The sequence below is a fragment of the Macrotis lagotis genome, chromosome 8 (assembly GCF_037893015.1).
Source record: "Macrotis lagotis isolate mMagLag1 chromosome 8, bilby.v1.9.chrom.fasta, whole genome shotgun sequence".
NCBI lineage: Eukaryota > Metazoa > Chordata > Mammalia > Peramelemorphia > Peramelidae > Macrotis > Macrotis lagotis.
In genome coordinates, this window is record NC_133665.1 from 51893348 (window position 1) to 51913538 (window position 20191).

A 20191-nucleotide genomic window follows, 5' to 3' on the forward strand; every position below is an offset into this window, starting at 1 on the left:
AAAAGATATCTAAACTCACTGTTTTCACTCTTCAACTTTGTTTTTCAGTCCTTGGGTAGTATGGCTTAGGACTTTACCACTCAACTAAAACTGCTCTCTACTAAATAAACCAATAATCTAATTGCTAAATCTGATGACCTTTTGTCAGTCCTTGACCTTCTTGACCATTGTAACACCTAACATTATGCAACACCCTGTCATCCTCAATACTAACTCTTGTTTGAGTTTCTATAACACTGTTTTCCCCCTTCTCACTCTCCTTTGTTGGTTGACCACGTATATATCATGATCATACAGGTTCACAATGCTGATATTATCCTAGAGTCCTGACTTTTCCTCATTTTGCCAAATCTTGTAATTTCTACCTCCACAATGTTTCATACCTCCCCATCTCCTTCCCTCTTCTCCCATAGTCAACAGTCTAGCTCAGACTCTCCCTTCTCACCTCTTACCTAGAATACTGCAATAGACTGTTTGGGGTCCCTGCCTCAAGACTCTTCTCATTCTTATTCATTTTTTTCTTTAAATCACTTTACTTTTGATTTTTTCACATTACTACAATAGTTGTGTTATAAAAGTAAAAATAATCTCCCCCCCAGGAAAGAGAAACCTCAAGAAAAAAAAAAGTGAGAGAAACAAAAAGTGTGCTGCAGTCTGCATTCATATACTATCAGCTGTCTTTGGGATTAGATAGCATTCTTTACCATAAGTCCATCAGGGAAACTGCTTCAATGTTTTTCCCAGGTTGCTACTGCTAATTATATTTCCCTCCATCCTATTTCCCCCCCCACCCCCATTTATTCTATACTCTTTCCTTTTTCCCTTTTCCTCCTCAAAAGTGTGTGGTATCTGGCTACCCTTTCCCATGATCTTTCCTCTCTTCTCCGTTATACTCTCTCCCCTCCCCCGCCCCTCTCTGAGTCAATTCTGCTGGAAGTGAAACTTCATTCATTCTTCCCATCTCTTTCTGCCCTCCACTCCATTGCAAAAGCTTTTTCTTGCTTCTTTTATGTAAAATAACTTAGCCCATTCTACTTCTCCTTTCATTTTCTCCCAGTACATTCCTTTCTCATCCATTAACTCCATCTTTTTAATATATTATACCTTCATATTCAGTTTCCTCCTGTGCCTTGTCTATATATGTGCCTTCTAACTACCCTAATAAGGTTCACGAGTTGTCAGTATCATTTTCCCAAGCAGGAACATAGTTCAGCATCATTAAATCCCTCATGATTTGCCCTTCCTATCCACCTTCTCTGTGCTCCACCTTAGTCCTGAGCATGAAGATCAAACTTTCTGTTCAGCTCTGGTTGTTTCAACAGGAAATTTGAAATTCCTCTATTTCATTGAATGTTCATCTTTTCCCCTAAAAGAGGATGTTCAGTTTTGTTGCATAGTTGATTCTCAGTTGTAATCCAAGGACTTTTGCCTTCCAAAAAAATCATATTCCTCTACAAGCCCTTAATGTAGAAGCTGCAAAATCTTGTAGATTCATGATATCTGAATTGCTTCTTTTTGGCTGCTTGTAATATTTTCTCCTTGACTTGGGAGTTCTGAAATTTGGCTCAATATTCCTGGGAGTTTTCATTTGGGATCTCTTTCAGGAGGTGATCATTGCATTCTCTTAATTTCTATTTTACCCTCTGCTTCTAGGATATCAGAGAAATTTTCCTGGAGAATTTCTTGAGAAATGAAGTCTAGGTTTTTTGCCCTGATCATGATTTTCAGGTAGCCCTATAATTTTTAAATTATCTCTATCAGTTGTTTTTCCAATGAGATATTTCACATTTCTTTTAGTTTTTCAACCTTTTAGTTTTTGTTTTATTGTTTCTTGATTTCTCACAATATCATCACCTTCCCTTAGCTTCATTTTACATTTGAAGGAATTATTTTCTTTGGAGAGCTTTTTGTATCTTGTTTTCCATCTGACCAATTCTGCCTTTAAAGGCATTCTTCTCTTCTTTGAACTTTTGAACTGCTTTTTCCATTTGACCTAAATTGGTTTTTAAGATGTTATTTTCTTCAGTATATTTTTTGTAATTCCTTCATCAAGCTGCTGGCTTGATTTTCATGATTTTCCTGTATCATTCTTTTTTTCCTAATTTTTCTACCTTTACTTGCCTTTCAAAATCTTTTTTGAGGTCTTCCATAGTGTGAACCCAATTCATTTTTTTTTTGCAGAGTGGATACAGAAGCTTTTACTTTATCATCTTCTGAATATATATTTTGATCCTCCATAGGGCCAAAGTAATTGTCTGTGGTCAGATTTTTCTTTCTTCTATTGTTTGCTCATTTCCCCAGTCTATGACTTGATTTTAACTCTTTGTAAGTTGGGCTCTGCTTCCATTGTGGAAGATATGCTTTTCCAAGCTTTTGAGGATTTTTGCAGTTGTTTTTAGGGACATCTCCCAGGAATCTCAATTCCTTCAAGTTCTTGAGAGACTCTGACTACTCTCCTGGCCTGTGCTCTGTTCTGTGGATGACCACAAGACTCCCCTCTGCCCTGGAACTGTAAGGAGATTCCCTGTTCCACTATGGCAGTAAAGCTTTTTCCTGAGATTGGGGCTCAGATTACTACCTGGATCTGAGTATGGGCAAAGCAACAGAGTCCTGTCTCAGGGATAAATGGCAGAGAGATCTCTGCAGTCTCTCCCAACCCCCTTACTGTCTATTGGCTGAGTGCTCTGGAAACAGCTGCTAGGTGGCTTCCTGCCAGGTGGATCCACAGGTCTACTCTTGCTTCCTGAGGGTGGGTGTGTGCTGAAGCCTGTGCTGGAATGCGCTCAAGAATCATTCTGGTGAGGTAGAGTTTTCCCATTGAACTTCTATGTTGTCCTTGGCAATCCCTGGGCTGAGAAATCTGGAGACTGCTGCTACTGCCATGGACCCGGGTGCCCCATGGGCTGTTCCTGGATGGTTAGAGTTGGTTTACTAGGGTGCAGCTGCTGCACTGCAGCTCTTTCTAATCCCAGCATTACAGACCTTTCCTATGGATCATCCAAGTTGTCTTGGGCTGGAAAATTATTTCATTCAATCTTTCTGTGGGTTTCACCACTCTAGAAATTTGGTTAGAATCATTATTTAGAGGTATTTGGAGTAGTCTGGGGAGAGCTGTCAGAATTTCCTGTCTTTACTCTTGCTATCTTGGCTCTGCCCCCACTCTAATTCATTCTTCACACATCTGCTGAAGTGACTTTCCCTAAAAGCAGGTCTGAGCAGGTTATTCCCCTAATCAATAAACTACAATAATTCCTATTTGACTCAGCTACTTGCCTTCCTTGCTAACCTCACCTACCACCTCCCTTTTCCTAATCACCATTCTCCAATGCTCCATTCCTGGAATGCACCTTCTCATTTCCTTCTACCTTTTTTTTTTTTAAGGTTTTTGCAAGGCAAATGGGGTTAAGCGGCTTGCCCAAGGCCACACAACTAGGTAATTATTAAGTGTCTGAGACCGGATTTGAACCCAGGTACTCCTGACTACAAGGCCGGTGCTTTATCCACTATGCCACTTAGCCACCCCTACCTTTTTTTTTTTCCAAACTCTGCTAAAAGGCTGCTTTCTATGTGAAATCTTCATGATTCTCTTCCCCTGTATGCTAGGGCCCTCCAGAAAGTGCCCTTGTATTGGTTTTGTATATTCTTATTTACACAAACACAAAATGAACCTCTTGGGGAGAGGAACTATTTCATTTTTTGTCTCTTATTGACTGTCTCCTCTTTAAAAAAAAAAAACGCACAGGAACCCTTTTCAATGAAAAATTCCTGCAACTGAGGGGTAGTGCTCAATCTCACCCCATTCTAACTTCCTGTGAATAGAAGAAAACATAGGCCCAAAAGTATGACCTTTTTATTTTTTGCAAGGCAATGGGGTTAAGTGACTTGCTCAAGGTCACACAGCTAGGCAGTTATTAAGTGTGAGAGGCAGAATTTGAACTCAAGTACTCCTGACTCCAGGGCCAGTGATCTATCCACTGTGCCACCTAGCTGCCCCCAAAAGTATGACATGTGAAAAGGTTGCTATCTTCATTTTCTGGAAAACAAATCATCTCTTAACTCCTCAAACTTCCTTCTTATTGTCAATATCATCTCAATGTGAAAACCTTCCTTTACAGCTTCAAAAAGAAAAGAAAACCAATGCATGTAATGATGCCCTTTTTCTGATAATACCACTGTCCCTGTAAATACTCTATTAATATTTCTAATTGCTCTATTTCTACACCTACAAAGTATTCTCTGGAACTTTCCTACTTCAACCTCTCTTCCAGCCTTTCCAGCCTTTCCAGTCAAATGCTATTTAATGAATCTCATTCAGGCTCAGATAACATTTGACTCTGTCATCATGGACCCACTTCACTACACTGACTAAAAGGGTGTAAAGTCCTGAATAGTAATAAAGAGAATCAAAGACAAAAGACTGAATATGTTACTAGAGGAACAGTTAAAAGTATAACCAATTAGAAAGAAAGATTTCAAGCCAACTGAAATCTGAGCTGAGTTGGGAACCCAAGAGATCCATAGAGAGCTGATCAACAGGGAGGTGCAATTATTAGCTAGCCTCAGAGCAGATCAAATATTGTAAATCATGCAGACATCTGCTCTGACCACATTGCCATATGCCTTGTTGCTACGCCTTTCTCCCACTGGACCAGGACCCCTGGAATGGACATCCAGAAACCATCCTTCTAGTTTCCAGGGAATTTCCTCCATCCATTCAGCTTTAACACTTCTAACTTGAGCCTGAACTACACTGATTGATGAGTATAGATTTGTTCTCTGCTGCTATATCTAGCCATGTCTCATATTGTCTTCAACTGTCCATCCCAGTCACCTTGCTATCTACAATCCCTTTCTCCCCTCACACACACACACACACACACACACACTGTCCCTGGTTCTATTTGTATCCCTGTCATTCCCAAGGCCAAGCTACCCTCTCAGCCACCATTCTCTGTTCTGTATTGTCTCTTCCTCCAGGACAGGGACTATACTCTCTTTTGTATTTGTTTTCCCAGCACTCTGTGAGAACTTGATACATAGTAAATTAATAAATGCTCTTCATATATCCATCATGAAATCTGGGATTAACAACATAAAAAGTTGTTGTTAATGGCTATTTCCTCTGCTCCCCTCTTGGTTTAAACATTTCTCACACTGGAAAAGACTTAACTAGAAGGCAGTTCTTGGGGCCCCAAATATGACAAGCTACTCTTGGACCTGGCATGCTGGTTCTTCTCACCAGCTTTCTCTTACAAAATTAATTGAGCTCTAGGGCTCCATTCCAGTTCCTAAAGACTATGTGCACCTTAATGAGGGAAGCAGGATGTATAGTGCCCAGCAGCAATTCCCCCTTACTCACTGGAGCAGCCACAGCTGAGAGATTCAGAACAAGTAAAAACAAAGCTCTCTTTGCTTCTGCTATCAATGGAAAAACACCTCAGGTCCCAGTAAGGGGCTGAACTCAAATTTTGTCATTTCAGTTAAAGGTCAATATCATTTTGACAGAGTGAAATTTGCAGATAAGAAAATCAGCTCATTTTAGCCTAGAAGGGGCCTCTTTTGGTACGGAAAAAAGAGAAGCCAACCAACTTGTCCCAGTCTCAAACTAAATCAAGGAACCTCACTTAGAAAAATTCATACTAGGAAACAGCAATACTCTGGGGGAGTTTTAGAATGCTAATGTCATAGCTAGGCCTTGCCTGGCAAGTGGAGATAAAGAGCTAAAATGAATCCATTTTCTGTGACAAAACTTTAACGATATAGGCAATGGGAATGCCCACTTGAAACACTGGGATGGATACCTAAAGAATAAAAGGGGTGGGAGGGGTTTTTAAAGGCTACCTTGTTTAACTCCTGCTCCCAAGCAGACCCAGGGATGTTCTCCAACAACTTACCTCTTGTACTGGTGGAGCAAGAGGGTTCTTGAATTCTGATAAGGAAACTGGCAATGAGAATTTGGCAAGAACAGATGGCAAATCGTGAGTAGGGAACTGCCGAGAAAACTGATCAGCCAGAGGAGAATATCTGTTGGAAGCAATAAGATAATGATCATATCCCTTGGTCAGAAAGGGATACAATAATACTAGAGATGTCTGACAGAGGCAGAATGCAGTGGGATTCAAACCTGCTTCTATTTATTCATACAAACTAAAGTTATATTATTAGCCTTGTGCTCTGGACACATTTACTTCACATATTTTTCAAATGTTGTGTTTTCTGGTCAAGGGTACAGCAAGTTGTTCTCTTTAAAGATTAGTATCCTGGGTAGGGGATATGCATGAAGGACAATCATTTCTTGGTGTAGAGGTTGTCAGAGTCCAAAAAAGCATGCAGATTTTTTGGGAAAGCTGACAGTTTATGGCCTTTGACAATTTTATCATTTAGGTTCTCTGAAGGTAGTGAGATAAATTATATCAACTCAAACATGCCACCACAATGAAAGGATCTGCAGAACAGAAGGGGCTCCTATATTTTTACATTTTTATAATGGGACTCTCTAGATTTTTGATTTTTCTCATCTTTTCCCTTCATTAATGCATATCCCCTTTCAACTAAGCATATCTGGCTGGGAACCCTCCTTGTGGAGCTTATCTTCAGAAACTTTTGTCCTATGCTTTAAGATTTCCCATTGTCAAATAGGATCATAATCATAAAGCTAAGGCTTGGAAGACCTAGAGGTCATTTAGTCCAATTTCACCTAAGCAGTTCAAACCATCCAGCATGTGCCCAATGTCCATGTGAAGGCCTCTTCTGAGAGGGCACCTTCTCCACCTACCCCTGACTCTGCCCAGACATCCTGTTCCACTCTTGGATGGACTGAAGACCCTCTCGCTCTAATTTTTTTCAGTTGGTCACCATTTTGCTTTGTAGGCTCAACAAAACTAGTCTTTTCTCTGTCTTACAGAAGAGTTCTTAGAATATAGGAAGACAGTGATAATATCCCCTTCTAATTTTTCTCTTCTCCAGAATAAATGTCCACCATTCTTTCAGCCTATTCCCATATAGCAGAATTTCCATTCAATTTACCTTCAAGCTCTCCACACACCCTGTTAATAATATCTGTCCTAAAATTCAGTGTATACATTATTGTATACTGTATTCAAGATGCAGACTGATAAATGAAGATTGCAATTAAACTCTTCACTGCTTCATGATGGACACTAGAATTCTATCAATGTTGTCTAGTCTGTTTAGCTGTTAACATATTTATAGCTCACTAAAAATCCCATAGTCTTCTTAGAGATGCACATAGCTACATCTCTCCCATCATATATGTACAGCTGCTAAGTTTGTTTAAACATAAAGCTAATAGTATGTTTATTCTTTCTAAATTTCATATGATTAGATTTGGTCAATTGTTCTTTTCAGAAAATTATGTTATCAACACCTTTTCCCTAGATTCATGTCATTCTCAAATTTATTATGTGAGTCCTTTATATCTTCATATGAGGAAAGCTAGGCAAAAGTTGACCTAGTTGAAGCAACAAAAGCACCCTAAAGAAGCAGACTGTGCAAGGAAAGTCAAACCACCCATACCATCTATCTTTCCTTAAACCCTGATGGACACAACCCAGGACCCTGAACCCAAGAGTCTTGGAAATGTTCTCAAAACAATCAGATTTGCTTTCAGCCCAGTCTCCACAATTCTCATTGAGGGGAGATGTCATTGTGTAGAAGAGGTCACCTTCTGTAACAACTGCTGACTAAATGTCACCAACAAGCTGATAAGCACAGGAGCCCTAAGTGTGGCACTACCCCCATCTCCCCCAGGCCACTGGTTCTTGCTTCCAGCCCAGTCTACAGTCATCAACTGGGGATGAAACTCCTCTGGAGAAGGAGCCAGCTTACTGCCACATATAGGGAGACAAGAAGCAGCATGTGTTAGGCAAATCAAACCATCATCATCACCATCTTGACTACCATCTCCCCTCAGACCTAGATCCTGAATCCAAGAGTCTTTGGAATAAGAATGCCATCCTACTGTCTTAGCCTATCATTCTGGGAAGCAGCCTCTGTGGAAATGCAGGTTGGCAACTACTCCTGCAAGTATTACTACCACACTTACTGAAAACCCAGACAAAGTTATCGTCACCAAAGTCCTTGACACTATCAAATGGTTCAACAATAGAATATATAGATTTTATCAGTGGAAATGACATTAAGGGGTTACCAGCTGCTTTGCTGATGTACCCTAAGGACCATGGGACTTTCCCAGCTAACTTGTAGCTAATACTTTCTATATATGTTGTTTCCTCTGTTAGAATGTGAATTACTTGATAGGAGGGGGCTAACTCTTCTATCTTTGCACATTTGTTGAGTCATTTCAACTATGTCTGACTCTTCATGACCCCATTTGGGCTTTTCTTGGCAAAGAAATGGATATGGTTTTCCATTTCCTTATTCAGATCATTTTACAGATGAGGAAATTGAGGGTTAAATGACTTACCCAGCATCACATAGTTATTTAGAGTCTAGGGCCAGATTTGAACTCTTGTTCTCTTAACTCCAGAGTCTGTGCTCTATCCACTACACCATCAAGCCGCCCTTTTTCCCATTATAAGGTACTTAATAGATATTTTAATATCACTTTTCCATGAGATATATAATTTCTCTATCAAAAATATCATTGATATAGTTATTAGCAGTCTTTGGGTCTAGTTATTCAAATAATATTAACCTTCAAATCATCCTCAGCTGCTTCTTCTCTCTTAGTCCTTATTGATGGTTAAATCTTGTAAAGTTTATTGTCATAATGTCTGCTCCCTTTTTTCCACAATTACAGTCACCATCTTAGTACAAATCAAGTTCAGATCTTTCATTTCTTATCTGGACTACTGCAGTCAACTTTTAACAGGTCTCACAGTCTTCAGTTGCTCCACACTCCAATCAGACATAGATTTCATTTTTGTTTGGTTTTGGATTTTTGAATGTTATTTTGTTTTCTTCAATTATATGCAAAAAGTTTTCAATATTCATCTTTTTGTAAGCATTTGAGTTCTACACTTTTCTAACTCTCTGCCTTCTCCCCCCCCCACCTTGACAATGAATAATCTGATAAGGATTTTTGAACCAAACCTGTGATTTTACTAGTATAGAGAATTCTTGGTGAGGAAACTCCTTCCATCAAGGCAAATCAAAAACCTAATTTGCAATTTTAAGTGTAGCAAGTTGCTTGGGCCACTGAGAAGTCAAGTGACTTGGGGGAGAGGGGGAGAGTTAAAGATAGAATTATTTTGCACATATTTTTCATTTAATTTCCTGTTTCCCCCAGTAGAATGTAAACTCTTTGAGATAACATTCTATTTCATTTTTGCTTTTCCTTCATGCTTCACCCAGCAGCTAGCTAGCACATCACAGGCATCTAATAAATATTCACAAAATGAATGAATGTATTATTATTTAGTCCTCATTTTTTCTTCTTTTCCATGAGTACAGCCATGAGATTTTTTCAAATGCGTCAGTGGCAGAGTCAAAGGCAACAGAGAGCAAAAAAAAAAAAAAGGAGCAACTGGCCTTGGAAGTTGGGAGAGATCTATGTTCAAATGCACCTATGATACTTTTTAGCTAAAAGATGACAGGCGAGTGGCTAACTTCCCTGAACTTTAGGTTTTACCTTCCTGTAAAACAGGTATGAGAATCATTTACTTGATAAGGTTATGGAGATCAAATGCCATGTTGCACAAGGAAGCCATTAGTATACTCAGAGGTATCATATAAATATCATCTATAATCATAACTGAAATCCAAGTGTGCTGTATCTTTGGCATCCTCTTAGTTGACTCTGATCAAAATGAAATGTTAATGATTTTAAATGAACCCTAGTTAGGTAACACACAAGAATCATGAGTCCTCTTTGAATTCACACCCTTTTTTACATTACTGGTACACAAAGGCTGGTATTTTCAGTACATGGTTGTAGATGTTTTAAAGAAAAAAGTGCTTTGAAAATATAATCAAATCAATCTGTAATTAACCACCTGACTTGGATATTGAAAGCAGTACTGGGATGAGGTAAACAAAGAATCTCAAGAGGCATTTTTTTTAGGTCTGCTGAGATGAAACCCAAGACACAAGGCCTTCCTACAGTCTTAAGGATCGAAATAGGACTTTTTCTTTCAAGATGTTAGCTAAAAGGGATAACCCCAGTTTATGTTCCAAGCTACTTTTGTTCTTCGAAGCACTTTCATATATTTAATTAACTGCTTTCTTGCTCAAGAGAGCCCCTGGTAGGTAAGGAAAAGGTTTTATTCTTCTTCCTATGATACAGAAAGGGAAACTGAGTCTCTAAGAAGAAGGAGCTTGCCCAAGGTCACACAATTATTGGAAGGAGCCTCCAAGAGGACTATTTCCCTATTTTCTGGGTTAAGTGCTCAACTATGGTTGCAACACTTCTTGAGGCCCTGATCAGAATGTATCCAGCAAAACAGCTAGTGACGCAGGAGCACTGGACAAGAAGGCAAGAATTGTTAGTTCTAACCCTAATTCTACCACTAATTTATTGTATGATATTGAAGTCATTATTCAACGCATTCCAACTGTGGGGTGATGGGCAAATCATTTAATTTCCTCCTGCCCCAGGATACCTTTAAGACTGCAAGGTACAGAAGAGTTGCAGTTCTACTTTATTGTTTTTGTTTTTTTAGGTTTTTGCAAGACAAATAGGGTTAAGTGGCTTGCCCAAGGCCACACAGCTAGGTATCAAGTGTCTGAGACTGGATTTGAACCCCTGACTCCAGGGCCTGTGCTTTATCCACTGCGCCACCTAGCCGCCCCTGCTGTTCTGCTTTAGTAAAAGAAATTCCACACACAGATGAAATCAGAGATCTAGGTTAAAAAAAAATTGCCTGTTCTCCCAGTCATTGAAAAATTAAATATTTAAATATAATGAGGCAGAATGCATTATATTTCCTGCTAAATCTATTCCCTCCTCCACACTTCCTCATTTCAGTTTAAGATACTACCATTCTTTCTTAGTCAACCTTAGAGTCACCCTTGACTTTTTACTCTTCTTCTCACTTTCTGTATCTAATTAGTAGTAAATTTTGAGCATTTCTAAATCCTCAAATTTTTTTACATTCATTATCTTCTCTTTATTCATATAGCCTCTACCTTAGGTTAGTTAAATTCTTATCACCTCTCATATAGACTAATGTAATAGTCTCCCTGCTTCCAGTCTTTCTTCTTGCTAATCTATCTGCCACAAAGTTGCCAAACTGATATTCCTAAAACACTCCTTTCCCAATCAAAAATCTTCAATAGCTCCCAAAAACCTTTAGGATAAACTTTAAAAACCTAGCATTTAACAATCTTGCTCCCATTACTTTCCCAATTCCATTTCTTTTACTCCCTTTCATAAATTCTCTCTTCTATCAAAATGGACTCCTAGACACACCCCTCCATGTCTTTACACAGATGGTTCCCCACAGATTCAATGCTTTCTCTCATATTGGTCATCTGTTACCCTTAGCTCCCTTTAAAATCCAGTGCAGGTGTCTCACACCTCTTTCTCAAGGTTTTCCCTGATCCTGTGTCTGTTGCAATGATTTTTCATTATTTTGTATATGTTTTGTACTTATTTATCTTTGTCAGTCAGTCGATAAATATTAAGTACTTATTATGTGCTAGATACTATGTTCCATGTAAGAAAGAAAGGCAAAAAACTGTTCCTGCTCTCAAGGAGCTCACAGTTGAATGGGGGAAGAATATGAAAATAACTATGTACAAATGAGCTAAAAACAGGATAAACTTGGAGGAAAGGTCCTAAAATTATGGGGGATTGAGAAAGATTTCCTGTATAAAGTGGAGTTTTAGCTGGCATTAGAAGAAAATTAGGGAAGGAGAAGGCAGGGATAATGGGGGAAGAGGATTTCAGACATAGAATCTGGAATGAAAATGTCTAGAACTGGGAGATGTGAGAGATCTTGTTTGATGAATAGCAAGGAGGTCAGTGTTACTGGATCACACGGCAGTGATATAAGGAGTAAAAAACCAATGGCCATCTAGGAGGTACAGTGGCTCAAGAATCAGCCTGGAGTCAGGCCATTTACTAGGTGTGTGACCCTGAGTCTAGAATCCAGGGCTATCTCCAGTCATCCTGATCCAAATCTGGTCACTAGACCCATTTGGCTCTGGAGGAAAGTGAGACTGGTGACTTTGCACAACACCCCCTCACTCAAATCCAATTCATGAACATATCATGGCATCACCTTCCTGATACCATGGTCCTCTTTGAGGATAAACATCAGATCAAAAAAAAAAAAAAAGGCTTTGAACACTCAATAGAGGATTTTATGGAGAAGATCATTTCGACATCTTAGTGGAGATGAGCATGAATGTGGAAAGACTTCTGGCAAGGAGTCTTACTACAAGACCATATACATGTTACACCCCCACCCCCCACCCCGTGGAATGTTAGGCTCCTTGGAAAAAGGGATTAATTAATTTTTTTTTGTCTTTATATCTCCACTGTCTAGCACAAAATTCCTTGCACAGAATAAATATTTAACATTATATGTTGAACTGAACTGGAAAATGAAGAGGTTTATCTTTGTTTATTCCATGAGGCAACTTCACTAACCAGGGAACTCATCCTAAATGGCCTGACTACAGAGATGACTCTTCCACCCTCTTGTTGTGGAAGAGAGTCCTGGGCCTGGAGTCAGGAGGACCTGTATTTATATCCAGCCTTACTAGCTGTGTGACCCTGGGCAAATCACTTAGCTAATCAGAGCCTCAGTTCCTTCATATGTAAAATGAAGATAATATTAATAATGCTTACCTCTGAGAATTGTTGTAGGGATCAAATCAGATTTCTTAAAGCACCTGGCATAGAGAAGTTGCTTACTAACATGCTTTTCCTCCCCACTTTCACCCTCAACACCTTCATTTAAAATTGATTTAATAAACACTCTATCCACTCTCTGACTTCCAAAAGCAAATAAACTTTTATTAGGAGTACAACTTTAGCTACAAAAATCTCACCATGGTCACTGTCTGATGTCAGGAAGCTAGCCCAGACAAGGATTTACTTTTCACTTTCTACAGAAAGAGCAATGAGGTGGCACAGAGGATAAAGCACCAGGCCTGAAATCATCTTCCTGAGTTTAAACCTGGCCTCAGACGCTAGCTGTGGCAAGTCACTTAATCCCATTTACCTTAGTTTCCTCACCTATAAAATGAGCTGGAGAAGGAAATGGAAAAACCACTACAGTATCTTTGCCAAGAAAACTCAGTGGGTCACAAAGAATTGGACACAACTGAAAAATGACTCAACAACAACAGCAATGACAATAACAATTTCTCACAGAAAAGAAGTAAATAAGAAGGACACAAGTGCCCTACTAATTTTTCTGATCACTGTCTTTTCTAAGTGCTGTTAAAAATAAAGGTGGTGAGATCACCGGTGCCTTTACTTTTGGTCAAATGATTGAGAGTCGTCATATGGCCAGTTCCTACTCACAGGCATACACTGGCATTGGGAGACAGCATGTACACATTGTTCTCACACAGTGGGTAGATGATGATGGCCTTGCCCCAGTATACCAAGTGGGCAGCAAGCTGGAAAACCTGCAGAGACACAAGAGGTAAGGGAAATAGGAACAATGTAAAGCAAATTTCGCTCTGGGTCTCACTCACTCTAAGGTATTTAGTTAGAAGTCCAGGAGACTAGGTCATCACCTCTGCTTTCTCTCAGAGGTGATTATTTCTGGTCTCTGAAGACACCTCCTCCTCCCCCCATTCAGAGGCAACATGTGGCAGGTAAGAATGAAACAGAGTTTCAAATGAGATAATGTATTTTCAAGGCTTGTTTCCTATTTTGTACCAATTTTTACATTTCCAACTTCCTACCAAGTCTCAATGGGCAGAAATTGTGCAGACAGTACCTTCCCCTAACTTGGAGCCATAGATTTGTGCTTTAAACAGCTGAACTTGAAATCTGGGGTTTTGTATTATCATTTCCTGTGTAGTTCAACACACTCCTATTTTTAAAGAGGGTCATATTTTTTTAATCAGAGGTCCTTGCTATCCTGGCCTCTTCTAAGGGAAAGGGCTGGCTTCCTTTTGACAGGTCATTTGTCACCTAGGTTACCCACACTGGTGGGAGTCATGTGGGTCATGTAGTCCTTCATGGGGATTCAGGCTCCATCCAATGACAGTGCCAGGTCTCATCTGAGTTAATACTATAACTCTACTCAGGAGTAAGTTTAGCAGAGAACACACAATCACATGTCAGCATTTAGGGAGTTTTAATACATTACAGTTGTAAGTTTGAAATACTACAGGACATGTAATTAATTTTTTTAAAAACCTGCTAATTTATTTTTGTTTTGAGAGTGTTTGGGGTTTTTTTGGGTGGGGGGAGGGAAGGTGGGGGATATAAATCCATGATAGTCCTCAAAATAAGGGAAGTCAGCTCAGGGTTGGGAAGACAGTAGGACTGGAAATCCTTGTCCCAGAAAAAAACAACTGTCAAAAGGTGCCAGGGTTTTGTATGATTTAAAATGTGATACTCATTTGAGAGAAAGATATTTGAGAGACCACTCATAGACAAACCTCCCACCCAGGGCATGGACTGCCACAATGTGGCAGTGGCTCCATAATGCCTACTTCATGGTTACAAAAAGCTCATTTTAGCACATTTGATCTTTTCCCTAGAAGGCAAGTATTATACATTTCTCTATTTTAAATAAGAAGAAACATAGGTTCAAAAATGTAAACTGATTTGCTCAGGGTCACCAGTAAAGGCAGAGTTGGGATTTTATCTCAGCTCTTCTCATTTCAAGAGCAGTGCTCCTAACCATCATCTAAAAAGGTAGATGGTCATCTGGTTTCAGTTAAATACTTCAAGCTAGGGGAAAAAAAATCACTTTTTTTTTTAAAATAAAGAAACACTGATCTGTTTTTGGATGGGTCTCATTTTTAGGGAGTTTCTCTTTATAGTAAGCTGAAATCTACTCTGTAACTTCTATTCAAGTTTCCTTCTCATGCTGCCCAAAAAAGAGAAGACATTCACTGAAAGCAAAGTAGGTTGTTGATGTAGTCTTACTCTCCTGTGGCACTTACTCAAAAGGAAGCCCTATTGCAATAAATAGAATGAGCAAATTAAAGAAAGCCCAAGTCACTAGAGATAACTTTCTTGTGGGAAAATCCTTTTATAGTTGCAGTTCTGATCAAGTCCAACTTTATAAGGGGAAATCAGAGCTAAAATGTTATATTTCTAATTTTTATGGCAGAAAGGTCCTTACTTAAAAATAGACAAAAAGAGAGGGAAGGACTCTAATTTACTTCACAATCCTTAAACCTATAAAGCTTTTCTTAACTTAGATTCATTCACTTCTTAGTCTTGCATTTGCATGCCTATAGGCTATCATATTTCAATTTATATTCTCTGATATGTCTCCATGAACAGTGAGCATATTTAAAAGGGCAACTAAAAGGTGCTGACTATCTTTCAATATTTCCAAAGAGCCAAGATCTCATTGGTGCAGGCAACTCCTTCCATTGATGAAGACCAGAGCCTTCCATGCCTTTAGCAGATGGTCTTCATGAGTGGTGGCTGAAAATTTCATCATTTGGTGACTAATCAACTACTTGAAAATAAGCTCCTCCAAACTTAGCTAAGCTGGGATTCTCAAATGTTAGTCCACCAAAAAACTTTTGCTCAGTTTGGTGAGATCTGCCAAAGCAAGTGCTCCGCTGGCACAATATTTGAGAAGTCTAACCCACCATACCATTAAGAGGCTTCAAAGGAGAGGACTTCTATTGAGGAAAGTAAAAAGTGCTAGTCAAGCTTGCTTTCCATGCCACCCCCCCCATTTCTACACACACACACACACACACACACACACACACACACACACAATCACTTATCTAGTAATTTATTAATCATCACTCTTTCTTAATAAAAATAACCTTCAGGCAAATTTCTCACTAGTAGCAGATCTTAATCTTGGTTTGGATAAATTGATGAAAATTATGCACACCACCTGATGGAGACTACATTACTTGGATCTTTACGACTAAAAAAAGGATATAAATGGTAGGGGTGAGAGAACAATCTGTTATATTAATATCACTTGTGGAAAAGCTTTAAGGAAGATACTGTGCCAACCCATGAAGGCAGCCAATCTGGGCATCGAGCACAGAACCTAACTCAAAAGAATCCAAATTAGGGAAGTGACTGCCTGAATCTCTCCAAGCTTTGCTCCTTTTTGATGTGCTTGTTCTATATTTTCAAAGTTGTATATTCCCTATCAGAGTCAGGAAATATAGATGAAAGCCTTAATTCACAAGAAACAAAAGCACCAAGGGTCAGTTCAGGACACAGGCCCATGGGTAAAGGAGTCATTATGAGAGCTTAGACTTCCAGGCAACCAATATATCAATCCAAATTTATTTATTAGCAATGCTGTATTAAAAAAGGTCACTGCAGGAAAAACAAATAGTAGCACCAGGGCAAGGAAACCTTTAGGGAAGCAATAGTATAGATGAAAAGGAAAAACTAGTCATACCCACTGGGGACTCCTAGCACTTAGGATTTTTTTTTTTAGGTTTTTGCAAGGCAAATGGGGTTAAGTGGCTTGCCCAAGGTCACATGGCTAGGTAATTATTAAGTGTCTGAGGCAGGATTTGAACCCAGGTACTCCTGACTCCAGGGCCGGTGCTCTATCCACTGTGCCACCTAGCCACCCTAGGATTTTCTTTAAGAACAGGGAGGTCCAGGGCCCCTTAACTACAGAATAGGTTCCAGCATCAACAACTTATATCAAATTGCCATTCATAATTAAGAGTCCCAACACCCACAACCAGACACAGTCAAACAAAAATTTGAAAAACTAAAGGGTTTTTTGATGAGTGATTTTCTTTTTTACTTAATTACCTTATTTATACTTATTGCCAGTTATTATGGATGGTTTACAGATATAACCATATCCAAAGAGATGCTGAGGGACGCCCCAACATATTATCCTCCATTTATATCCTATTACTCATTTCATCCCCCTTTGCCAAATCTCCCAATGTTCCTCCACTCAGACCTTACACACTATTCCCATACAACCCTTTTATACATATATATAACCCCCCATACAATACCACAAATGCAGATAAACATATTCAAATACACATACAACAACCCTATATCCTCAAGTATACAGGCAGACAAATTCTTATAAATGTTTGTGTGTATACACACACATATATAGACACATATAGACACATTCCCATTAAAAGATAAATGATTTGTTTCTAAAGCTGAAAATGCCCAATCAATTATCTGACCATTTACTGTGAGTCCAGTACAATGCTATACTATAATTTATTTAATAAACATATATTTTACAGTTATTATATACAAAGATGAGTCCAAGTGATAAAGGAGAAACAAAGATGAATAAGACTTGGTCTTTGCCCTCCTGGATAATAAAAGCTGGAAAGAATTAATTAAAACCATGGCTAACAGACCAATAATAACTTAAGGGAGTCTAGGTAAGGTAGGGTACATCTTTAACTATATAAACCAGATATAAAAACTATATTAACCTAAGTCCTTGAATAGAATTCAGGTGGTCTCTGAACTTGGGTGGGAAAAAAATTAAAGCTTTATTTTTTTAATTTTTTTTTTTAGGCTTTTGCAAGGCAAATGGGATTAAGTGGCTTGCCCAAGGCCACACAGCTAGGTAATTATTAAGTGTCTGGGGCCAAATTTGGACTCAGGTATTCCTGACTCCAGGGCCAGTGCTCTATCCACTGTACCACCTAGCTGCCTTAAAGCTCTATTATTTTCAATAGCCTTTGGTTTCTTTGTAATTCTATGTATTTTGTTTTATGCATTTGAAAAAGTAATTCTGAGAAAAAGGCTCACAGACTGCCAGAGGGGTTCACAGCATACAAAAAGATAAAGAACTCCTAACTAAACTATCCCAGGATGGCCCAGAGACTGGACATTACACTGTACTAGACAGGTCATGAGCCTTTTCCCAAGGAGGCATTTTATAAATTCTTGGTGACCAGATTTTAGTTTTCTCCTTAACCAAAAAGATTCATGTAATTTCCTTAATCTCTATGAATCTCAAATAAAATGAAAAAGCTCTCTGGCCTCCACTAATTCCAAGGAAGTAACAGAGCAAACTTTTCTGAGAAATTTCAGCTGAGAGAAGTCAGTGACTGCCCTCTAGTTGTAAAGGTCCATATAAGAATGCACATGTGGGAAAGGGGTGAGATTTGAGGACAAAAAGGATAGAGCGTGGTTGAAAGCACATTTATTTCCTACAAGAGACATTCATTTGGTCTCCTCTTCTTTACAAAACTCTCTTTCTCAAACAGGTTTTTTCCAGATTCTCTATTTCTTCAAAATGGCACCACCATTCTCACATATAATCAGGTTCAACCTATCTTTCAAACAGGGTTAAATTTAACTCTTGTTATGTCTCTCTGGCTCAAGATCCTTTCACGGCTCTCCCTTACATATGAGATAAAGTCAAAACCACTAATATACAAAGCCCTCCATAACTTTGTCCCACCCTACCTTTCCTCCATTATCTCTAAATTCCTAAATAAATTTTGTTTCAGACAAATTGAAGTAATCACAATCTCTTATGGTTTCTCTACTCTTCACCTTTTGTCACCTCCCCTCCCCCATCCCTATCTCCTCTACACTGTCCTTTCATCCTATCTTTAACTATCAAAATTCTGTCCTGCTCAAATATCTTCTCAACAAAGTCTTCATGAATCTAACTAGAAGTGATTCTCTGAATCTCCATAACACTTTATTTGAACACATCTTATGACCTTGTCACATTATACTTGTACTGAACTGTGTATCTATCAACTGTATATCAATCCATTAAGCATTATGAGGGGAGGGGTCATATTGTTGCATACATTTTTGTATTTACCCCCAAACCCAGTATAGTATGCAAATAGAGGACCCCTAATCAAATTTTTGATGAATGAATAGATGGATGGATGGAATGACCAATTCTGCTAAATAAACAGGAGTGGGGAATTTCTTATCAATGACTATGATAGAAAGAAGGGAAAATGCAAACATATCAGTTCTACTGGTTGTACAATAGAGGAATCTTTTTGCCTTCAATTAAACTAAAGGATTTTCTGGAACTGTCAATAATCTAGGTTTCCCTTCCCCTTCCTGCCCTGGAGATTCTACACATTTCTCTTCACATGCCACCTTGTACTTGCCTACTTGTTTTTAAAAACATTTTCCATTTTTAGAGTCATAGAGAGAGTTCTCTTTCTATGAGATAAGGCAGCACCCAAATTGCCCAATGGGAAAACTCTTACTCTCCTGACTTTCTTAGGTTCTAGAGCTGGTTGCAAAACATAATAGCTGTGTAACCCTCAGCAAATCACCTCTGAATCATAGAGATAATAGCTACTGTTTTTCTTGCCTCACTCAATTTTTGTGAAAGCCAGACTATAGGGTTCTGGACACAAGTGAGGGATGATAATTATGGTGATATCAGTGGTGAAATCATTAATCAGTCTGCTACCTTAATCTTCTATGTTGTCTCTATTTACTTTAGGTAGTCCAACACCTAGGCTACATACAAGCCCAACTAACTCTGGAAAAAATGACTCCTAAAGCATTGGAGGTGTTCAGGAATGAGAATGAAAAGATAGAGAAGACATAAAACTAGATTTCAGATTTTGAAGAACTACCATATGAGAAATTAAACTGAGTCTGATTAGCCCCTGAGGATGGAATCAAGAGTAATGATGTGAAGATACAAGGAGGCAGATTTGGGCTCATCTTAAGGAATAACTTTCTAATAATTATACCTATCCAGAAATTGAATAGGCTGCCTCACTAGGAATTGAGTTCTCCATCACTGGAAACACTCAGTGAAGGCAAGATGAATATTTGGGTTCCCTTTAACTCAGATAGTTGTACTTGATATGCATCGTCTGGTCCTTTTCGCACTTTTTAAACAAATTTTTATTTATTTAAGGCAATGGGATTAAGTGACTTGCCCAAGGTCACACATAGGCAATGATTTAGTGTCTGAGTCCGGATTTGAACTCAGATATTCCTGACTCCAGGGCTGGTGCTTTATCCACTGCACCACCTAGCTGCCCCATTAGCATGACTTTCTTAAATTTTTTTGTTTTTTTTTACTTTATTTTATTTTTGTACAGATGATGTTTTTTATATATTACTAAAATATTGTTT

At 38.7% G+C, this 20191-nt stretch overlaps 1 protein-coding gene across 10 annotated transcripts in view; it reads right to left on the reverse strand.

Moving 5' to 3' along the window:
- NPRL3 (NPR3 like, GATOR1 complex subunit) overlaps positions 1-20191 on the reverse strand; it is a 124546-nt gene that overhangs the window by 18834 nt on the left and 85521 nt on the right. For all 10 annotated transcript variants that reach the window (XM_074196978.1, XM_074196979.1, XM_074196975.1 and 7 more), the window contains 2 exons: positions 13460-13566; positions 5895-6024 (listed from right to left, as the gene is read on the reverse strand). In XM_074196978.1, coding sequence (XP_074053079.1) covers positions 5895-6024; positions 13460-13566 — 237 coding nt within the window. The remainder of the gene's footprint in view (positions 1-5894; positions 6025-13459; positions 13567-20191) is intronic.